Source organism: Glycine max, chromosome 1 (genome assembly GCF_000004515.6).
Source record: "Glycine max cultivar Williams 82 chromosome 1, Glycine_max_v4.0, whole genome shotgun sequence".
NCBI classification, from domain to species: domain Eukaryota; kingdom Viridiplantae; phylum Streptophyta; class Magnoliopsida; order Fabales; family Fabaceae; genus Glycine; species Glycine max.
Window position 1 is genome coordinate 50,614,647 of NC_016088.4, and position 17,208 is coordinate 50,631,854.

The window sequence follows — 17,208 nt, forward strand, 5'->3', positions numbered from 1 at the left end:
ATCTATAAATATAAACTATTCTAATTTTTCCTATAATATCCTATCTCACGTTTTTTTCTTTCTTTTCCGAAATGCATATGTCAACCCTTGTTTCGCTCCCCCGCCTTTCGTATAAATTTATGCTTTGGATTGACCATAGCTTTATGACAACATTTACTCTTTGTCTAATTTCTATTATTCTGTTGGTTTCATTATAATTATAGTGTAAAAAATTATTTTATTTTAATATTAATTACTTTTTTTTATTAATATCCCTTATAATATTAATGATAAACAATATAATTTATAAATAAATTAATAATGATATAAAAATAATACTCTATTTATTTTTTTATTTTTTTTATTGATGTGTGTAAAACAAAAGACGTCTATTTCATTGTTTTTGGAAGGGAGGATTTTTTTTTATTTCCTTGTTTATAATTTTTTGGGGTGACTTCAAATCCTATATAAATTTTCAATGCCATCAGACTGCAAGAATTGGAGATTGCTGTTTGTGTTTTGAGGTATTCAAACCCTTTATATATTTTGCAGTCATCAAAGTGCAAAAACTAAAGATTGTGCTTTGTAGTTATAAAAATAAAAATAAAAATTGTGCTTTGTATTTTCCTCGGTATATTCCAAAAATTAACTTAATCTCGGGTATTAAGCCCGCCAAGCAGAGTTGAAACACTGTTGCACGGGTTATTCATTACTGGGTAGTCTCTCCAAAATGTATGGATTGATGGACAACATTTACTTTTCCCTATGGAATCGGGTTTTTTATTTTATTTTTATTCTGCGTATGGAATTACTATTTTTTTCTTGACTCCCGATTTATCAAGATTTTTTTTTAACTAATCTAGAATTTCATCAAGAGATAAATAAAATTTAATAAAAAAAAAACATTTTCACTCAGAATTAAACAGGGTATTAGAAAGATTAATATTATACATTTTTATAACATATATTCTTTGGATAACATACTCTAATAAAGTTATATTTCACAAGTAATTTTAGTTAATTTATACTAGTTGACAAACTAAAAATTATCCATTGTTTTTAATTTTTTTAAACGCTATTTTTAACTACTATTTTTTAAAACATTAATTTGTAACTTATTTTATTTATTTTTATCCTTTAAGTATTTATTAAATTTCTTGATTCTTTTTAAATAATTTTTTATTATTTATTTTAACCGTTACACTAGTTATAATATTTTATTTATTATTTTAACATTATACTTCACGAAATTGATTTCACGAAATTGATAATGTTATATGTTAGTTTTTTCTTATTGTTATTTAAATAATTTTATATTAGATAATTTATTTTAATTCTTGTAATGAAAATAATTTATTTATAAATAAAAATATAAAAGTTTAAAATTAATTAAAAATATAAAATTATAATATCTCAAAATATATTTTATTTATAAAATAAAATTGAAATTTATATAAAAAATATTATATGAATATGTTCATTTTTTTCATTTTATATTTTTTAATTACTATAACAATAATTATACCTAACACTTATAATTTAGCTAGTCAATTTAAAAATTTTCAATTATTAGCTTTGAATTTTCGATCACTAACTAATTTTTAAGTTAATTTTACCAAACATAAGTTACGTGAGAATTTATATTTAATTTGTTTTAAAGATAAATTTTGTAATGTCCGAAAAACTCTAATTTATACGTTGAAATTGGTTTGCGCAGGGACGGGGAAGATTATTATTATTATTATGGGAACAGTATAAACTAAGAATATAAAGAATGATTAATTACTAATTAGAATTAATTACACTTTTCTTCTTCAAGAGAAGCAAATATTACATGTTATTTCCCTCTTATATTAAAATGTACCCTCCTCACAAATTATATGACACTTACTTTCATCTTTAATTTTTTAATTAAATATAATTTTAGTCATTTAAATATGGATAATTATTTTTTCCCTTCAAAAGAATTTTATTTTTATTTATCTCAAACATTAAAAGAATTATTTTTAATTTCTTTCATTCTTTGCATTAATAATGTTACAATTTGTGATGACTTTTCACCGTTAGAATTTTTTTTTAAAATTTAATGTTAATAAATGATGTGTGATAGTTTAAAATTGTCTGTATGTAAAATATTATCACAATTTCACATTCATTTTTTTTTCCTCTTTAAAGTGTTAGAATATGTAAAAAAAGGTGCAACCAAATCATTGGAGTCAAATATTTTGATGATTTAAAATCATTAAAAATTATTTTTAAAAAAAATAAAATTAAAAAATTATTGATTAATAACTGTCACAAATTATGAAACACAATAAATAAAAAGAGACTAAAAGTAACTTTTCAAAAATTTGAGATATTAATATCTTTTGAAGGACTAAAAAATAATTATCTAAAGGAAGATATTTAATCCTTAATTTTTCCATTAAAATTTCGTTAGTTTTTAATTTTCATTAAAAAAAATATTATTACAAAATTATCCTTCGGAGTCATCCCCCTCGGTATTACACCGCTTATACATATATAATTTGTAAATTATTATTAAAATGAAATTTTGATTCATTAAAGTAATTTTTATATTTTTAAAATTATTTTCATATAAAATATATTTAGTATTTTTTATGTTTTTTATTATCATTAAAATATTACACAAATTAAATTAATTTTATAATTTTTTATAAATTTAGTTTTTATTTCAATATATTTTTAATTGGACGAGATAACTAGTAACTTTTAATTTAAAAGGTCTTATTAAACTAAAATTTTAAAACATCGACAAACAACTTCAATTTTTGTTAAAGGTTTTTAAACTTTTTTTTACAGTAAAGGTTTTTAAACTTAAAAATAACTTTTAAGTAGATTGAAGCAAGCATATCTTCATGGTAAAAAAAAAAAAAGAAGCATATCTTTGTTAGTGAAATTATTCCTTTCAATTGTATTTTTTTATTCATCGGACTTAGATGTAAGATGTTACTTATTTTGATTTTGGTTAATTTTGCTCAATCTAAACTCTTTTTGTTTTAATGAAATCTTTTGTGTATATATAAAATAATAATTTTAAGATGATATTTAAGGATATATTGATGGAAGATCAAAAACATATTTAATGTGTTATATTTAATCTGTTAGTATTGAATTTTCAATTAAATATTTTTTTATTGTTAATAAATATTTATTTTTGTGTTTACATTTTAATAAATTTTTATTTTGTGGTGAGTCCTAATAAAATAGTAATTTATTTTTATTCTTTTCACTTATTTTTAATCATTGATAAATTAGTGAATTTTATGTTTATTCTTTGATAATTTTTTTCATTTATTATTAGTCAAGATTAAAATAAAATTCATTAAATTTACTGATTTATCAGATATTAAAATAAGTACAAAAATAAAAAAATATTATTTTATTGGAAACTCAACGAAAAAATATTTGAGTATTTATTAATGAGAAAATTTTATTTAAATTAAAATATATAATATACTAAATGAAATGAAAGTACCAAACACCAATACTTAAATGCCAAATGGGAAATGAAAATTCATACCCGTTAAAAACATAATCTCAAACGCGCATATCATTATAGGAAAATAAAACAAAATGGACATTGTTTTATCTTTCTTTTCTGAATTTGACAAATTTGAAATTTCTGTAAGAAGTGCACTTATTGATTTTTTTTATGTGATCGTGAAACACGTGGCTGGATAAGATAACCGGCCTCGAATTTGAACTATTGATGCAATAGTAACAAGTAATCAAATATCTTCCATTTTCGAGTTGTTTTTTTTTTTTTCATTCAAAAAATCCAAATCAAATCCTTTTATTTGATGGCCACGTAATAATTTAAACAAAACACATCAAATCATCAATTGATCTGTCAATACAAAGACGTGGGAGAGAAGCAATGTTTAATGCATATGACTGATAGGTATTCAAATCTTTTAAATAGAAATAAAGCAAAATTTATTTCTCACAAAAAAGGGGGAAAATCAAGTATTTTTTTTAAAATAGTAAACAATAAAATAATATTATAAATATATTCTTCTGGTGATATAACATAAATATATTTACATGACAAACTAAGTGCATTAGGAAGTGTTAATAACTTCTTAAAAAAAGAGGGAAGTGTTAATAACTTAATATATTCTCCCACATACCATATTTATCAATTAAAATGTTAATCACTGTCGAGGAAGGTGCAGTCGTGGCGACTCCACAATGGCAGAAATCGCAGAGATAATTCAATTTTCAGGTGCTTGTCACGAAACGCAACAATAGTAGTATAAAATTTGGGGTGGCAACATTCTTTTGACTTTTTAATTAATTAATTAATTAATTAATAGTTGGTTTATCATATGAAGATAAATAACAATAAAAACAACACCTCCCTCGTACAGCTAAGTCTGAGTTAGATATACTATGATTTGGAAAAAAACGAAGCAAACAAATCTCCCGACATATTGATGCCAACTGTATTCATACGAAACAAACTGTCCAACGTGTACAGTGTCCATTCTTTGAACTCTACTTACTTACTACTACCATTTATCTTTTAAAATCACTCATCTCAATTTTCACATTCCTGATGATGAAGATCTGGGAAGTGTTATAAAGCTTTCAAATTGAGTTGAAGTGATTGAGTTTGGATTTTTTTTCTCAGACAAGGAGATTTAAGAGAGAATAAAAAAATGATGGAGGTTGTGATTGTTGCAATTGCTGCTACACTTGGAAATCTTCTGATGGGATGGGATAGTTCAACTATTGCAGGTTTGTATTTTCTCATCTAATAATTATGCTGTGCTAGTGTTTTTTCAGTTATGTGTGTGTTTTGAAAATCTCAATGTCATGTATGATCATAATCTATGCAATCATTTGTTCTCTCATATAGTGTTTTATGATTTGGGAACATGAAGCTGAAATGATAATTACCCCAATTCTCAAATAATTAGAATAGGAATTGCAAAAAGGGTGTGTTGTTAGATCTCATTACTGAAATTGAACATACATGTTTGTACACTCTTGCAGCGGGTATGACCTACATCAAGAAGGAATTTGTCTTGGATGCCACACTTGAAGGGCTAATCGTGTCCATGTCATTTATAATCGGCACTGTTGTGACAATTTTCTCTGGGACAGTGTGTGATTTGGTTGGAAGACGCCCTATGTTGATAACATCTTCTATCATGTTCTTCCTTAGTGGTTTGGTAATGTTGTGGGCACCTAATGTTGTTATTGTTCTGTTAGCGAGGATAATTGATGGGGTTGCCATTGCTCTTGCTGTTACTCTTACTCCTCTCTACATATCTGAGGTAGCGCCGGCTGACATCAGGGGCCAATTGAACACTCTTACTCAGTTTGCTTGTTCTGGTGGAATGTTCTTGGCTTACATCCTGGTGTTCTCAATGTCCTTGTCGGATTCGCCAAGTTGGAGACTCATGCTTGGGGTTATTTTCATTCCTGCTGTTGCTTATTTTTTACTGGCTGTGTTTTACCTGCCTGAGTCTCCTAGGTGGCTTGTGAGCAAAGGCCGGCTACTCGAGGCCGAAAGAGTTCTGAAAAGGCTTCGTGGCATCGAAGATGTTTCAGGTGACACTGAATTTGCACTTGTTGTTGGTTTTAAATTTGTTGAATTGAATCATCATTTTGTACCGATTAGGAGTTAACTTTGATGTGTAGGGGAATTGGCGTTGCTGGCAGAGGGTCTCAGCCCTGGGGGTGAAGCCACATCCATAGAAGAGTATGTGGTTGCCCCAGCTAGTGAGCTTCTTGTTAACCAGGAAGCAGAGAAAGATTATATAAAGTTGTATGGTCCCAATGATGAGGGAGTTACAATGGTTGCTCAACCAGTGAATGGACAGGGTAGCATGATATCCCGTAGTATGTTGTCTCAGCAAGGAAGCTTTGGAACTCTGACTGGTGGTGGTCTTAAGGATCCTATTGTCACTCTCTTTGGAAGTTTGCACGAGAATACTCTCCCTGAGAGTGGAGGTTCACGCAGTATGCTACTTCATAATGCCAACAGTATCTTTAGCATTGGAGAGACGTCGAGTCCCTTTGGTACCAGTGACAACCTGCATGCGCCACTAATGTCATTTCAAGGGGGTGCTGGGGAGAAGGATAGGGCTTATGGGTCCAAGGACATATTAGGCATGAGGAGCAATAGCAGCCTGAGAAGTAATAGTAGTTTGGTTCATGGGAATGCTGTTGATGCTCCTAAAAATACCAACATTGGTGGAGGTTGGCAGTTGGTTTATAAATCAGCTGATGGTGCTGGGGGTGGGAAAAGAGAAGGACTCCAAAGGGTTTATTTGCACGCAGATACTGCTGCACTTTCTCACTCTCAGCATGTTTCATTTGTTTCAACTTCTGGCTATGACATACCGATAGATGGCGGTGAAGCATATCAAGCTGCTGCTCTTGTCAGCCAGTCAGTTCTAGGTACTCATGATATGTTGCATCTGACAGAAGTTGCTGCAAAAGGGCCAAAATGGAGAGCTCTGCTAGAGCCAGGAGTCAAGCGTGCATTAATTGTTGGAGTAGGACTTCAAATACTTCAACAGGTACAATTAATTGGCATTTTAGTAGTATTACATCACTTGATTATATTGTGTCCTGCTATGATTGATATTCCATGCATTCATCTTAAAATTGAATGGTTATTGAGGTGTTAGAATTATGTCATGAAGACCAGTACCCTATGAGGAAGTTGTTCTTTTCCCTCAGTTGTACTTTGTCATATATTTTTATCCCTCCCAACCTCATAGAGGTTGGGGATTAATAATCGTGAAGATAATTAATGACAAGTTTAGTATTAAGGTGTTGATTTGATCATTTCAATGTTACAAGTCTTCTTCAAATGAATATCTTTATTGTAACCACTTTAATTCTAGGTTGTATGGTGTATCCTATCCTATCCTTTAATCTACTGTCACTTTGCAGTTGCTCTACACAATAATGCCTTGAGGATCTTAGGAGTTGTTTGGTTTCAAAAAATGTTTCCTGTTTTCATTTTTTGTAGTTACTAATGATTACAATCATTTTCTGTGCAAATCTTTTGAAAACATAAAACAAAATGAAATCACATAAAAAATTTGTTAATTATTATTGAAAGCAGGAAATAGAAATAGAAAATGTTTTCTCAAACTAAACAAGCCTTTAGTTTTTGCACTGTTAGTATTCTGTTCTTTCCTTTTCTTCATCTCATCTTTCTAACAATTTTGACAAAATTCTTGGACATATATGCTAAGTACATAATGCTTCTTGGTGTTATTTTCCTCGCAATGAAGACTTGCACATACACTCTAGCTTCTTCTCCTGTGATTCTGAAAATGTAATATGTATTGCAGGCTGCTGGTATAAATGGGTTTCTCTACTATGCTCCCCAGATTCTTGAGAAAGCAGGAGTAGGGGATCTTTTATCAAATTTGGGCCTTAGTTCAGCATCTGCTTCTTTTCTTGTAAATATCATTACAACATTCTGTATGCTTCCTTGTATAGCTATTGCGATAAGACTCATGGATATTTCTGGCAGAAGGTATGTTTAAACTAAGACTTAGCCTGAATTTCATCTTGATCTTGCTTCTGTTTCATGTATGGAGCCGTAGCCATATTACAGTATTATATTTACAATAACATTGTTCAATTTCTACAGTCACAATTGGTTCATCCTTTTCTTTTGCTGCATTGTCATTGACATTTGGTAGGATCACTTTTTGTAATATAGATAGTGTCCTATCAGTGCAAGATTTTCTTAACTGAAGGTCTATGAATGGCTAACTATCTCGAAAAACAAAATTTGGAGTGAAATGCAGCAATTGGTGACAATGACATTATGTATTTTTCTCATGGCAGGTCCATCATGCTGTACACTGTACCCATTTTGATAGTTTGTCTCCTGATACTAGTGATCAAGCAGTTCTTTCAAATCAATTCTGTCGTCGATGCAGCAATCACTGCTATTAGTGTTGTGGTTTATGAAAGCGTCTTCTGCATGGGCTTTGGCGTTATTCCCAACATCATATGTGCTGAAATCTTTCCAACAAGTGTTCGCGGAATCTGCATTTCTCTGACTTCTCTTACATATTGGGGTTGCACCTTGATTGTCACTTTGATATTCCCCTACTTGCTCCAGCTTCTCGGTCTCACTGGTGTCTTTGGATTGTTTGTTGTTGGCTGCATCATTTCATGGATATTTGTCTACTTGAAAGTTCCTGAAACAAAAGGCATGCCTTTAGAAGTTATTATTGAATTCTTTGCTATTGGTGCAAAGCCTGGTACTGATCCTGCCGCATTGGGAATCAAAGGCTGACACCTTAGTGAATACTGATAAGTTTATAAATTCAGAAGGTTCTGATTCCTCCTAAAATGAGTTGAGAAGTATGGAAGATTGAAACTATTTGGCATTGGGACATATGTCAGCATGCAGCGACTTCCCCTTTTGTGCTTTTAGGAGAAATTGAGTATAATCTAGTAATTTATTTATACACATTATGATTAATGTTTAGAATATTCCTTGTATTCTTTTATCTTTTCACTCCTTAGCATTTGCCCTTTGGTTTTTCACCATGCTTTGGAACAGGTGATGTGCTCTAGTGATATTTGAGGTCTGAAAAGGTCATCAGTATACTGGTTGTGTTTTCTATAATAACGAGTCTATCTATCGGTCTAGTCTGTATATTAAGTATCCGTGATCATACCTAAGATTAAAAAATGATCCATATCTAAACTTAAGCTTGCAAAGGTGGCAACTCAAAAGTTATGTAATACCTAACATGTATTAAATTGAAACTTAGGACCAATTTTAGGGAAGAAAAATAGAGTCTGTAGCCTTTTTAAAATTGTATGCATCACTATCACTATCTTGTACAAACAGGAATCATATATATGAAATCCTGACAAATCACAACTACCATCGTAAATTTCCTCACCTACCACAAGAATCATTTAAAAGACAAATGAAAAGAAAAACATATCTTCCATTATCAACTTCTATTCCGGACTCCAAGACCAACTAAATCAGACTTATTATCAAATACACCAATCCTTGAGCATAGCATCAGGTAGGTCAAGCAAAGTAAAGTCATTATCCCATTATAATATCATTGTTGATTTGTTGGCAACCCACGAACATAACCAGCACAAGCTCTTTAAATCTCTGTACCCATCACCAAAATCTCCACGAGACATGATCTCACAAATTGGCAATTTGGCATGCATCCAAGTTTGTAAATTATTGAACCTTTCATGAGACAACATCATTGCCCTTTTTTATCATGTTGTAAGCTGTTGATCACATGAGTCAGCTCGGATGTCCCTTTCCCTTATGCGTGTCTCTACATTATCCGTAATTCAAACAAGTTACAATCAAAGTCAGTCAGGCAATTAAAGTGCATTCATCATAATGTTGCAAGCCAAGTGGACCGGAACATAAAATTATTTGAGAATAATTTTAAACTTTGATCAAGTTTTAGGGACAAAAATAGAATAATATTGAGCAATTACATTGACACTCCTACGATTTTTTTGAAATTTATATAGTATCTTATTATCTTTGTTATACTTTCTAACAAAGACACACAATGTAATGTATTTCTTGAATAATAGAGACAGTCAGCATAAGTGTAATGTATTTTAAACAAAAGAGGTTCCTATACGAGAAAAGAAGTAGAAAATGGTGTGAATTTCAAAGAAAGCACAAGAGATATAGGTAGGCAAAATTGTATTTTTGGTCCCTCAGTTTATCTCCCGTTTCAGATTTGGTTGTCCTGTAATTTAATTCACGAATTGGGTCCTCCTATTTTATAAAATCGTGCAATGTTGATCTCCCAGATCACAATTAGACGTGGTTAGCAAGTGACGTTGATTGTCACGTGTCACGTTCTTATTGGATGATGATTGTCACGTGTCATGTTTCATGTTCTAATTGGATGTCAACTCCATGAAAGATGAAATGCATTGTTGTTTTCATTGACCAATCAAAACATAACACCTGACCGTCATAATCCAATAAGAACGTGACACGTGGGGTCAACGTTAAAGTGTATCCTGAGGGATCAACATTACATGATTTTACAAAATAGGAGGACCCAATTCGTGAATTAAATTACTAGGACACTAGATCTGAAACTGAAAATAAACTGGGGGACCAAATTTACAATTTTACCATATAGGTAAGATCTACGTAAAAGAATATACAAGATTCTCATTAACAATTGTCAATTGTAAAAGTTGATTTTAACAATACGGATAATGTTGAAAAAAACAGTAATATTTATGATGAAATTGAATAAAAAATGCATTTGGGGACTAAATTAAAAATATAGTGAAACTTAAAAGAGGAGAATATAAATTTTTAGCCCATTCATAATTGATTGAATATAACAATAAATTATTAATATGATAGCATGTAATATTGAACTGAATTAGTTTAAGAGAAAATAGTTTAAGTATTAATAATGTAAATTAGTTTTAGACTTTAATTCAATCACAATCTATATCATATATATGATAATTTTGTTAAATTTATAGTAATCACTTTAAAAGATATTTTAATAGTACTTTTTATTTAGTTGACTCTATAGAAGTTTTTACTTGACAATCCATAACAGTTAATAGAAAAACTAGATGACATGAAAATGGTAGGTCAAATTCATTTTTAATAGACAGTTAGTATTTACTTAATAGAAAAGGACATAAATAAATAAACTAAAATGCTAAGTTCAAATTACACACACAAGGCAAAAATGGGCCGGAAATGATTTTTCTTGACGTAGAGTTTATCAAAACAAAGCTCCCCTCAGATATCATCAGATTGCACTTTGATTTTATCTTTGGGGGTGGGGATATTGGGTTTAATTGTTTAGCGGCAATGCATATCCGACGTAATTTTTGATAAAAATTAATTATTTAATAAGTGATATACTAGTTAGTAAGATTTTTTTTAATAATTTTAAATGCTCCTGTAACTTTTTTTTTAAAAAAATTGACTCATTAAAAAAAATTGAATATTTTTGTTTTTTTTACCAAAATACTTATATATATATATATATATATATATATATATATATATATATATATATATATATATATATATATATAAGATATTAATATATTAATACACTCCCTTCGATTTTATATATAAAAAAAATTGATTCATGCTAAGTAAGAAAATTAATTAACCACAATTTAATTGTACGAATTTAAAATAATTTTTTTTTTCAACTTACCTTTCGCTGAAATTTTATATCAGGAATAAAAAAGTTTCACTGAAAATAACCCCTCAATTAAATGAAATACAATTTAGAGATACTAACATTAAATAAAATAAAGTTAGATGACGTTTTCTTATATTTAAAATCAAGAAAAAATATATTTTTTTCTTTGAGATCGGATGGAATATTTACTTTTCATTTAATATTTTCTTTATAAAATAACAGAGAATTTTCAATTAAATGTTGTAGGAGGACATAACATGTTCCCCCAAATCTTCTTTAATCTAAAATCTAACCTTTTAAACTAAATAAATTTTTACATAAGTCGTAGCCTGATCTGAAAAGGCTGGGCCTAGTTTGAAGTAGTTTTGGGCCTGACCTATTTTCAGCCTAGTGTTGGAACTCGGGCAACGCTTTCTCCGTGCGCTCGCAAGTGTCTTCCCTTTTTATCTTTCTCGTTCCAGATTACATGCAACGGTTACAGTCATTGCATGTCTCTTGATATTGCCTTTGAAGAAGAATTGCTTTCTCACCAACACAACGTATAAATGTGATATAAAATAAATTAATAATTTTGTTAGTAGGATTATTTAGTAAGTTAGTTTTTTTTACCAATAAATATAAACCAACATAAAAAGAAATTTCAAGTAAGTACGAAAAACATAAACACGGAATGCACGAATCAATTAATTTAACTTCGATTTAGCTATGCTGCAGTCAATTAAGATTTGGTTTGACAGAAAACATGGAGGTAAAGATATTATAATTAGTAGCAACATATAATCCTGTGGATTTGTACATTAATTAAGATTTGGTTTGACAGAAAACATGGAGGTAAAGATATTATAATTAGTAGCAACATATAATCCTGTGGATTTGTACATTGAAATTTTCATAACATTTAACATTTTCCTTCAAGTAAATTAGTAAAAATAAAAAGGAATAAAGAAATTAATAGCCTGGCTATACCTATAAATGAGTAATATTTTGGATGATTTTAAAAGATTTTTTTAATTTTTCAGTTACTTATAAAACATATTTTTCAGCAAAATTTTATCTGGTTTATATCTATTTTTGGTTCGAGCAGGTTATAAAATAATTATTTAAGCTAGGAATCATTTTATAACTTTTAATAAATAAATAAGAGACCAAATTACAACATAACAATTAATAGATCATGTGAAGTAATTTAGCCTTCTGTTTTGGATTTTAACCAAGCGTAATCCGATGATCGATGCTCATGTTAATTCACTTTGGGTGTTATCTTCCAGTATTATTTGATTCCAGGATTGCTCTCTATTGACATGAGTGATGTCAGCATCGATCCTTCAGTTGATTCTTCTTTAAGTTGTTAACGATTTAATCCATGAGGAAAGTTATGTGCTGAATCATGCATTTGAATTCTGAAGTGACATTTTTCATGAAATAACTTCATTTTTTCTTATTATATATATGTGCACATGTCTTCCCTACCTGCAGTTCAAGATTGCGTATAATACACTGGTATTCGAAAACTTTGAGATATTATTTTGCATTGGAAACAAAGTGGACTCAATTCCATGATATGTATCCTAAACAAAGTGGACCTGATTCCAGGTTATCCACTTCATATTAAACACACAAAACGATTCTGCTGTCAATTCTTATTCAAAGAGTTCACTGAGTATGGAATATCCGAATCTGAAGGAACTAGTTTATTGAGGGATGAAGAATCATCACGGAACATCAGAATAGTTATGGTCCTGCTTGGAATATATTACATGTTCGGATTAAAGTTTGTAAACTTAAGTTTTGATCAAACTTAAGTTTGCAAAAATATCAAAGTTTTGCTTATCCAAAACTCATTTTTAATTTTTAGGAAAATTTTACTCTCAAAGCATACTTTTGGAGAGTAACCAAACATGTTTCTAAATTAATTTTACTCTCATATTTTTGGACTCTCCCACCAAAAATCCAACACACCTACTGCTGGTGATATTGTGACTACAGACACCAACAAAAAGGGCCTAATGGAGGAAGAAACCAATGTTAGCAGACCCAAGAGAACCATCACCAAGCCTATGCGTTTCAAAGAATAAAAATAAAGTTTGTTAGTATATTCTATAGGAATATAAGTTTGTTGTTAGTGGATTCAAGAGTTTATTAGGATGGTCCATGTGCTGTCATGGTCGTTAGCTTGTCCTTTCCTAATATTCCTTATTTGTACGAACAAAGGACCTATATGCACATTGGGTACTCTTGCTATATATAGTGAATGAATGAATAAAATGGGCAAGCAGAACTTCCGTACCTTATTTCCAGGAGGCCCATTTGTCCTCGAATTCAGGGAACCTTGTAGTGACTTTAAAAATTGGTGCTCTCATTGCCTTCCTACATGGTCGATCAAACCCGCGACAAGTCCATTGAACGCTTAGAGGAATCATTCAAACTCCTATCCACTTCTCAATCAGACTTGGCTTTTAAAGTCGATTCCATCCTCACCCAACTTGTTACCTTTACTCCCACACCTTCTTCTCCACCCTGCAAACACCGCTTGAAACTAGATGTCCCTCGTTTTAATGGTACTAATCTTATAGGGTGAATTTTCAAAATTTCTCAATTTTTTGAGTTTCATGACACCCTGAGTACGAGCGCCTGTCTGTCGCTTCCTTTTATATGGATGGTCTTGCCCTCAGTTGGTACCAGTGGATGTACCACAATGGGCTTATCACCTTGTAATTGTTATGTATAGGTATATTTTGGGATTAAATTATATAGGAATTAATAATTTTTCTCTCTTATTCCTCCTTTTTGTGCAAATACTTAGAATTTTAACATCATTTAAGTTTTTGTGCAGAAAATATTAAAAGGTGATGAATTTTTTATGCTTGTGAATAATTGGCACAGAAAAACAAAGTAAAGCCCGAGAAGCAAATTGATGATCTGAAGTTGCTCGCTTAGCGCGTCTCAGGCGCTCAGTGCAATGCACAGACTCAGCGGGCAACACACGCTTAGCATAAGGAAGTATGAATAATTATGGAAAATGAAGGTGCGCTTAGTGCAAAACACGCACTGAGCATGAATATCGCCATATTCGCTAAGCGCAACAAGCGCGCTCAACGCGAAGGTTGCGTGAAAACTAAGCTAATCTGCATATATAAAAGAAGAGAGAAGAAGGAAAAAAACACACAGAAATTTTAAGAAAATACAATTTCTTATAGAAGACAAAGACTAGAAGAAGGAGAAACAATCATTAGGAGTCATTCCTTCCCTCCATTCCCTTTTTTTATCTATTCCCTTTTGTATTCATAATCCTCTTGCAATTGTAAGGTCCTGTGACAATGAGAGGCTAAACCCCCTTTGTTGGGAACTTGGTAGCCAACTATTTTTTATGTAATTTCTCTTCCTATCTATTTAATATTATTACCTTTTGCATTATCCTTTCTTGTGCTTAATGTTATTGTTTATGGGTTGATCACCAATTTGCATGGTAAGTTTTAGGGGTAGCGTTGAAAAACATTATTCTCTAATAGAATTAGGAAATGGTATCTAAATAAAGTCATCACTAGGGATAGGTTGATTTTGTTTAGCCTGTTATACATCTCTATTCTTAATACAATTTACTATTTTATGTTTGCAAAGAGATTCGGGAGAGAAAATAGATAAATTAAACTCTTTCACTCGAAGGATCATGGTTAGAGTATATAAGTAGATGCAGGTGTAAATTAGAATAATTATAAATAAAGAAAAATCTTTAATATTACATCAAAAAATAGTTCTGATAGGCTAAGTTCTCAACATTTTCATTTTCTGAATTTCCTTCTACAATAATATTGGTTTCTCTCATCTTTTCTATTTTAATTAAGTAATTTACTTTTATGTTTGTTTTTCTTCCTTGTTTATGTTAATTTATTTTAATTTAATTTATTTTACTATTTTCTTCATAACCTTTTAAATCAATTCATTTATTGTTTAAAAATTATATATTCACCTACCTAAGTACAAACAAACTCCCTGTGAATTCGACACTCAAACTTCCGTTTTAACTTTACTACTTGTGACAATTTGGTGTACTTGCCAATAGTTCAACACACCTCTTGGCTAGCCTTATTGCTGGCTTTGGAGTCTTGTTTTGCTCCTTCATTTTATAAGGACCCTTAAGATGCCTTTTTCAAGCTCACCCAGCGTGGCATGGTCACGGAGTACCTCAACAACTTCAAACGTCTGGCCAATCACATTCTTGGCCTCCCTTACCTTTTTCTACTTAGCTGCTTAAATTCGGGTCTCCAATCGAAAATCCGCCACGAAGTTCAGGCCTTACAACTAGTGGCCTTACCATAAGTTGTGGCGCTTGCGAAGTTACAGGAGGAAAAATTGAAGGATCATCGTCGCTTCAATCGCCCTAAACTTATCAGCAACTCCCTTCCGTTACCTCTGTTTCCCACAAAGCCACGACCTCCACCCCTATCATCCGCAATCGCTCCCACCCATTCTCTTGTTCCATCTTCTCCAGCAACACCTCGGCCCCACTATCGTCATTTATCCCCTGAAGAGATAACTGATTGTCGCGAAAAGGGTCTGTGTTACAACTGTGATGAGAAGTTTGGCCCCAATCATCGCTGGAAGGCTTGTTTCTTCCTGCTCATCATCGAGGAAGAAGTCACTAATGTGGATGATGGCTCCTCCAAGGAGCCCAACCAAGAAATGCCACATCCATAGATCAGTTTTAATGCATTGCCCGACCACCCCACCTACAAGGATCTCCGTTAGTAAGGCTCTATCAACCACCACCCCCTTACGATTGAGGAAGCACCCATAACTTCCTCCAGACCAGGGTCGCTAAGTTCTTGAGCCTCCATTCTCGAACAACTCCAGCCTTACGGGTCATGGTGGGTGACGACTTCGTCATTGATTGCCTGCACCTCACTTCTACTGTTCCTATTTCCATTCAAGGGCACCATTTTGTTGTCGACCTCCATGTACTACCCATCAGTGGGGCTAATGTGGTTTTTGGCGTCCAGTGGCTTAAGGAACTGGGCCTAATTGTGATCGATTACTAGGATCTTACCATGTCATTTATTAGGGATAACACCTCAGTAGAACTCCATTCCCATCCTCTTTCACCACCATTGGACATTTCGGCCCAACAGGTCAAGCATTTGGTCTAGACCCGTGCTACCTCGACCTTTTTCCATATTCAATTACTTCCAACACTCACCCTTGACTATCCTGACCACCCCAACCCTTACCTTTCATCCCTGCTACATAAATTTCAGCACCTATTCATTACTCCCACCGATCTCCCACCTGATCGTCCTACGAACCACCAAATTCACCTTGACCCCAATGCCTCTTCAACCAACATTCGTCCCTACCGGTATCCGCATTTTCAGAAATGAAAAATTGAAAGTCAAGTTGATGAATTATTACGTGAAGGCCTTATCCAACCAAGTCGGAGCCCCTATTTTTTTCCATTACACTTGGTGAAGAAGAAAGATGGCACCTGGCGTTGTTGTGTAGATTTCCGAGCCTTGAACGCAATAACGATTTGCGACAGATTTCCTATTCCAACCATCGACGAATTGCTTGATGAATTGGGTGGCAGTTCATGGTTCTCTAAGCTCGACTTACGACAAGGATTTCACCAGATTTGTATGCATCTGGAAGATATACCAAAGATTGCCTTTTGAACTCATCATGGACACTACAAATATAAAGTGATGTCGTTTGGGCTTTGTAACGCCTCGTTCACGTTTCAGGCTACCATGAACACGACACTAGCTCCGTTCATTTGCCGGTTCATGGCCATTTTCTTTGATGATATCCTTGTCTACAACCGTTCTTTGTCATTCCATCTCAAACACCTAACTAGTGTCTTCTCTTTTCTTCAGGAAAATGTATTCTATCTTAGGGGTTCCAAATTTATCATTGGCCAATGTCATTTAGAGTACCTTGGTCACATTATATCTCAGTTTGAAGTGGCATTGGAACCCTCCAAAATTAAAGCAATGGTCGATTGGCCCATCCCTTCCTCTATTCGAGC

General features: G+C 32.0%; 1 protein-coding gene across 1 annotated transcript; it reads left to right on the forward strand.

Annotated features, from left to right (window-relative positions):
* The first annotated feature begins 4,367 nt into the window (after positions 1-4,367).
* LOC100789093 (monosaccharide-sensing protein 2) lies at positions 4,368-8,701 on the forward strand. Its single transcript, XM_014775528.3, has 6 exons — positions 4,368-4,477; positions 4,637-4,743; positions 5,002-5,562; positions 5,653-6,536; positions 7,323-7,510; positions 7,828-8,701. The coding sequence occupies exons 1-6, from the start codon at positions 4,440-4,442 to the stop codon at positions 8,282-8,284; spliced, it is 2,235 nt and encodes a 744-aa protein (XP_014631014.1). The 5' UTR covers positions 4,368-4,439; the 3' UTR covers positions 8,285-8,701.
* The last annotated feature ends 8,507 nt before the right edge of the window (positions 8,702-17,208 follow it).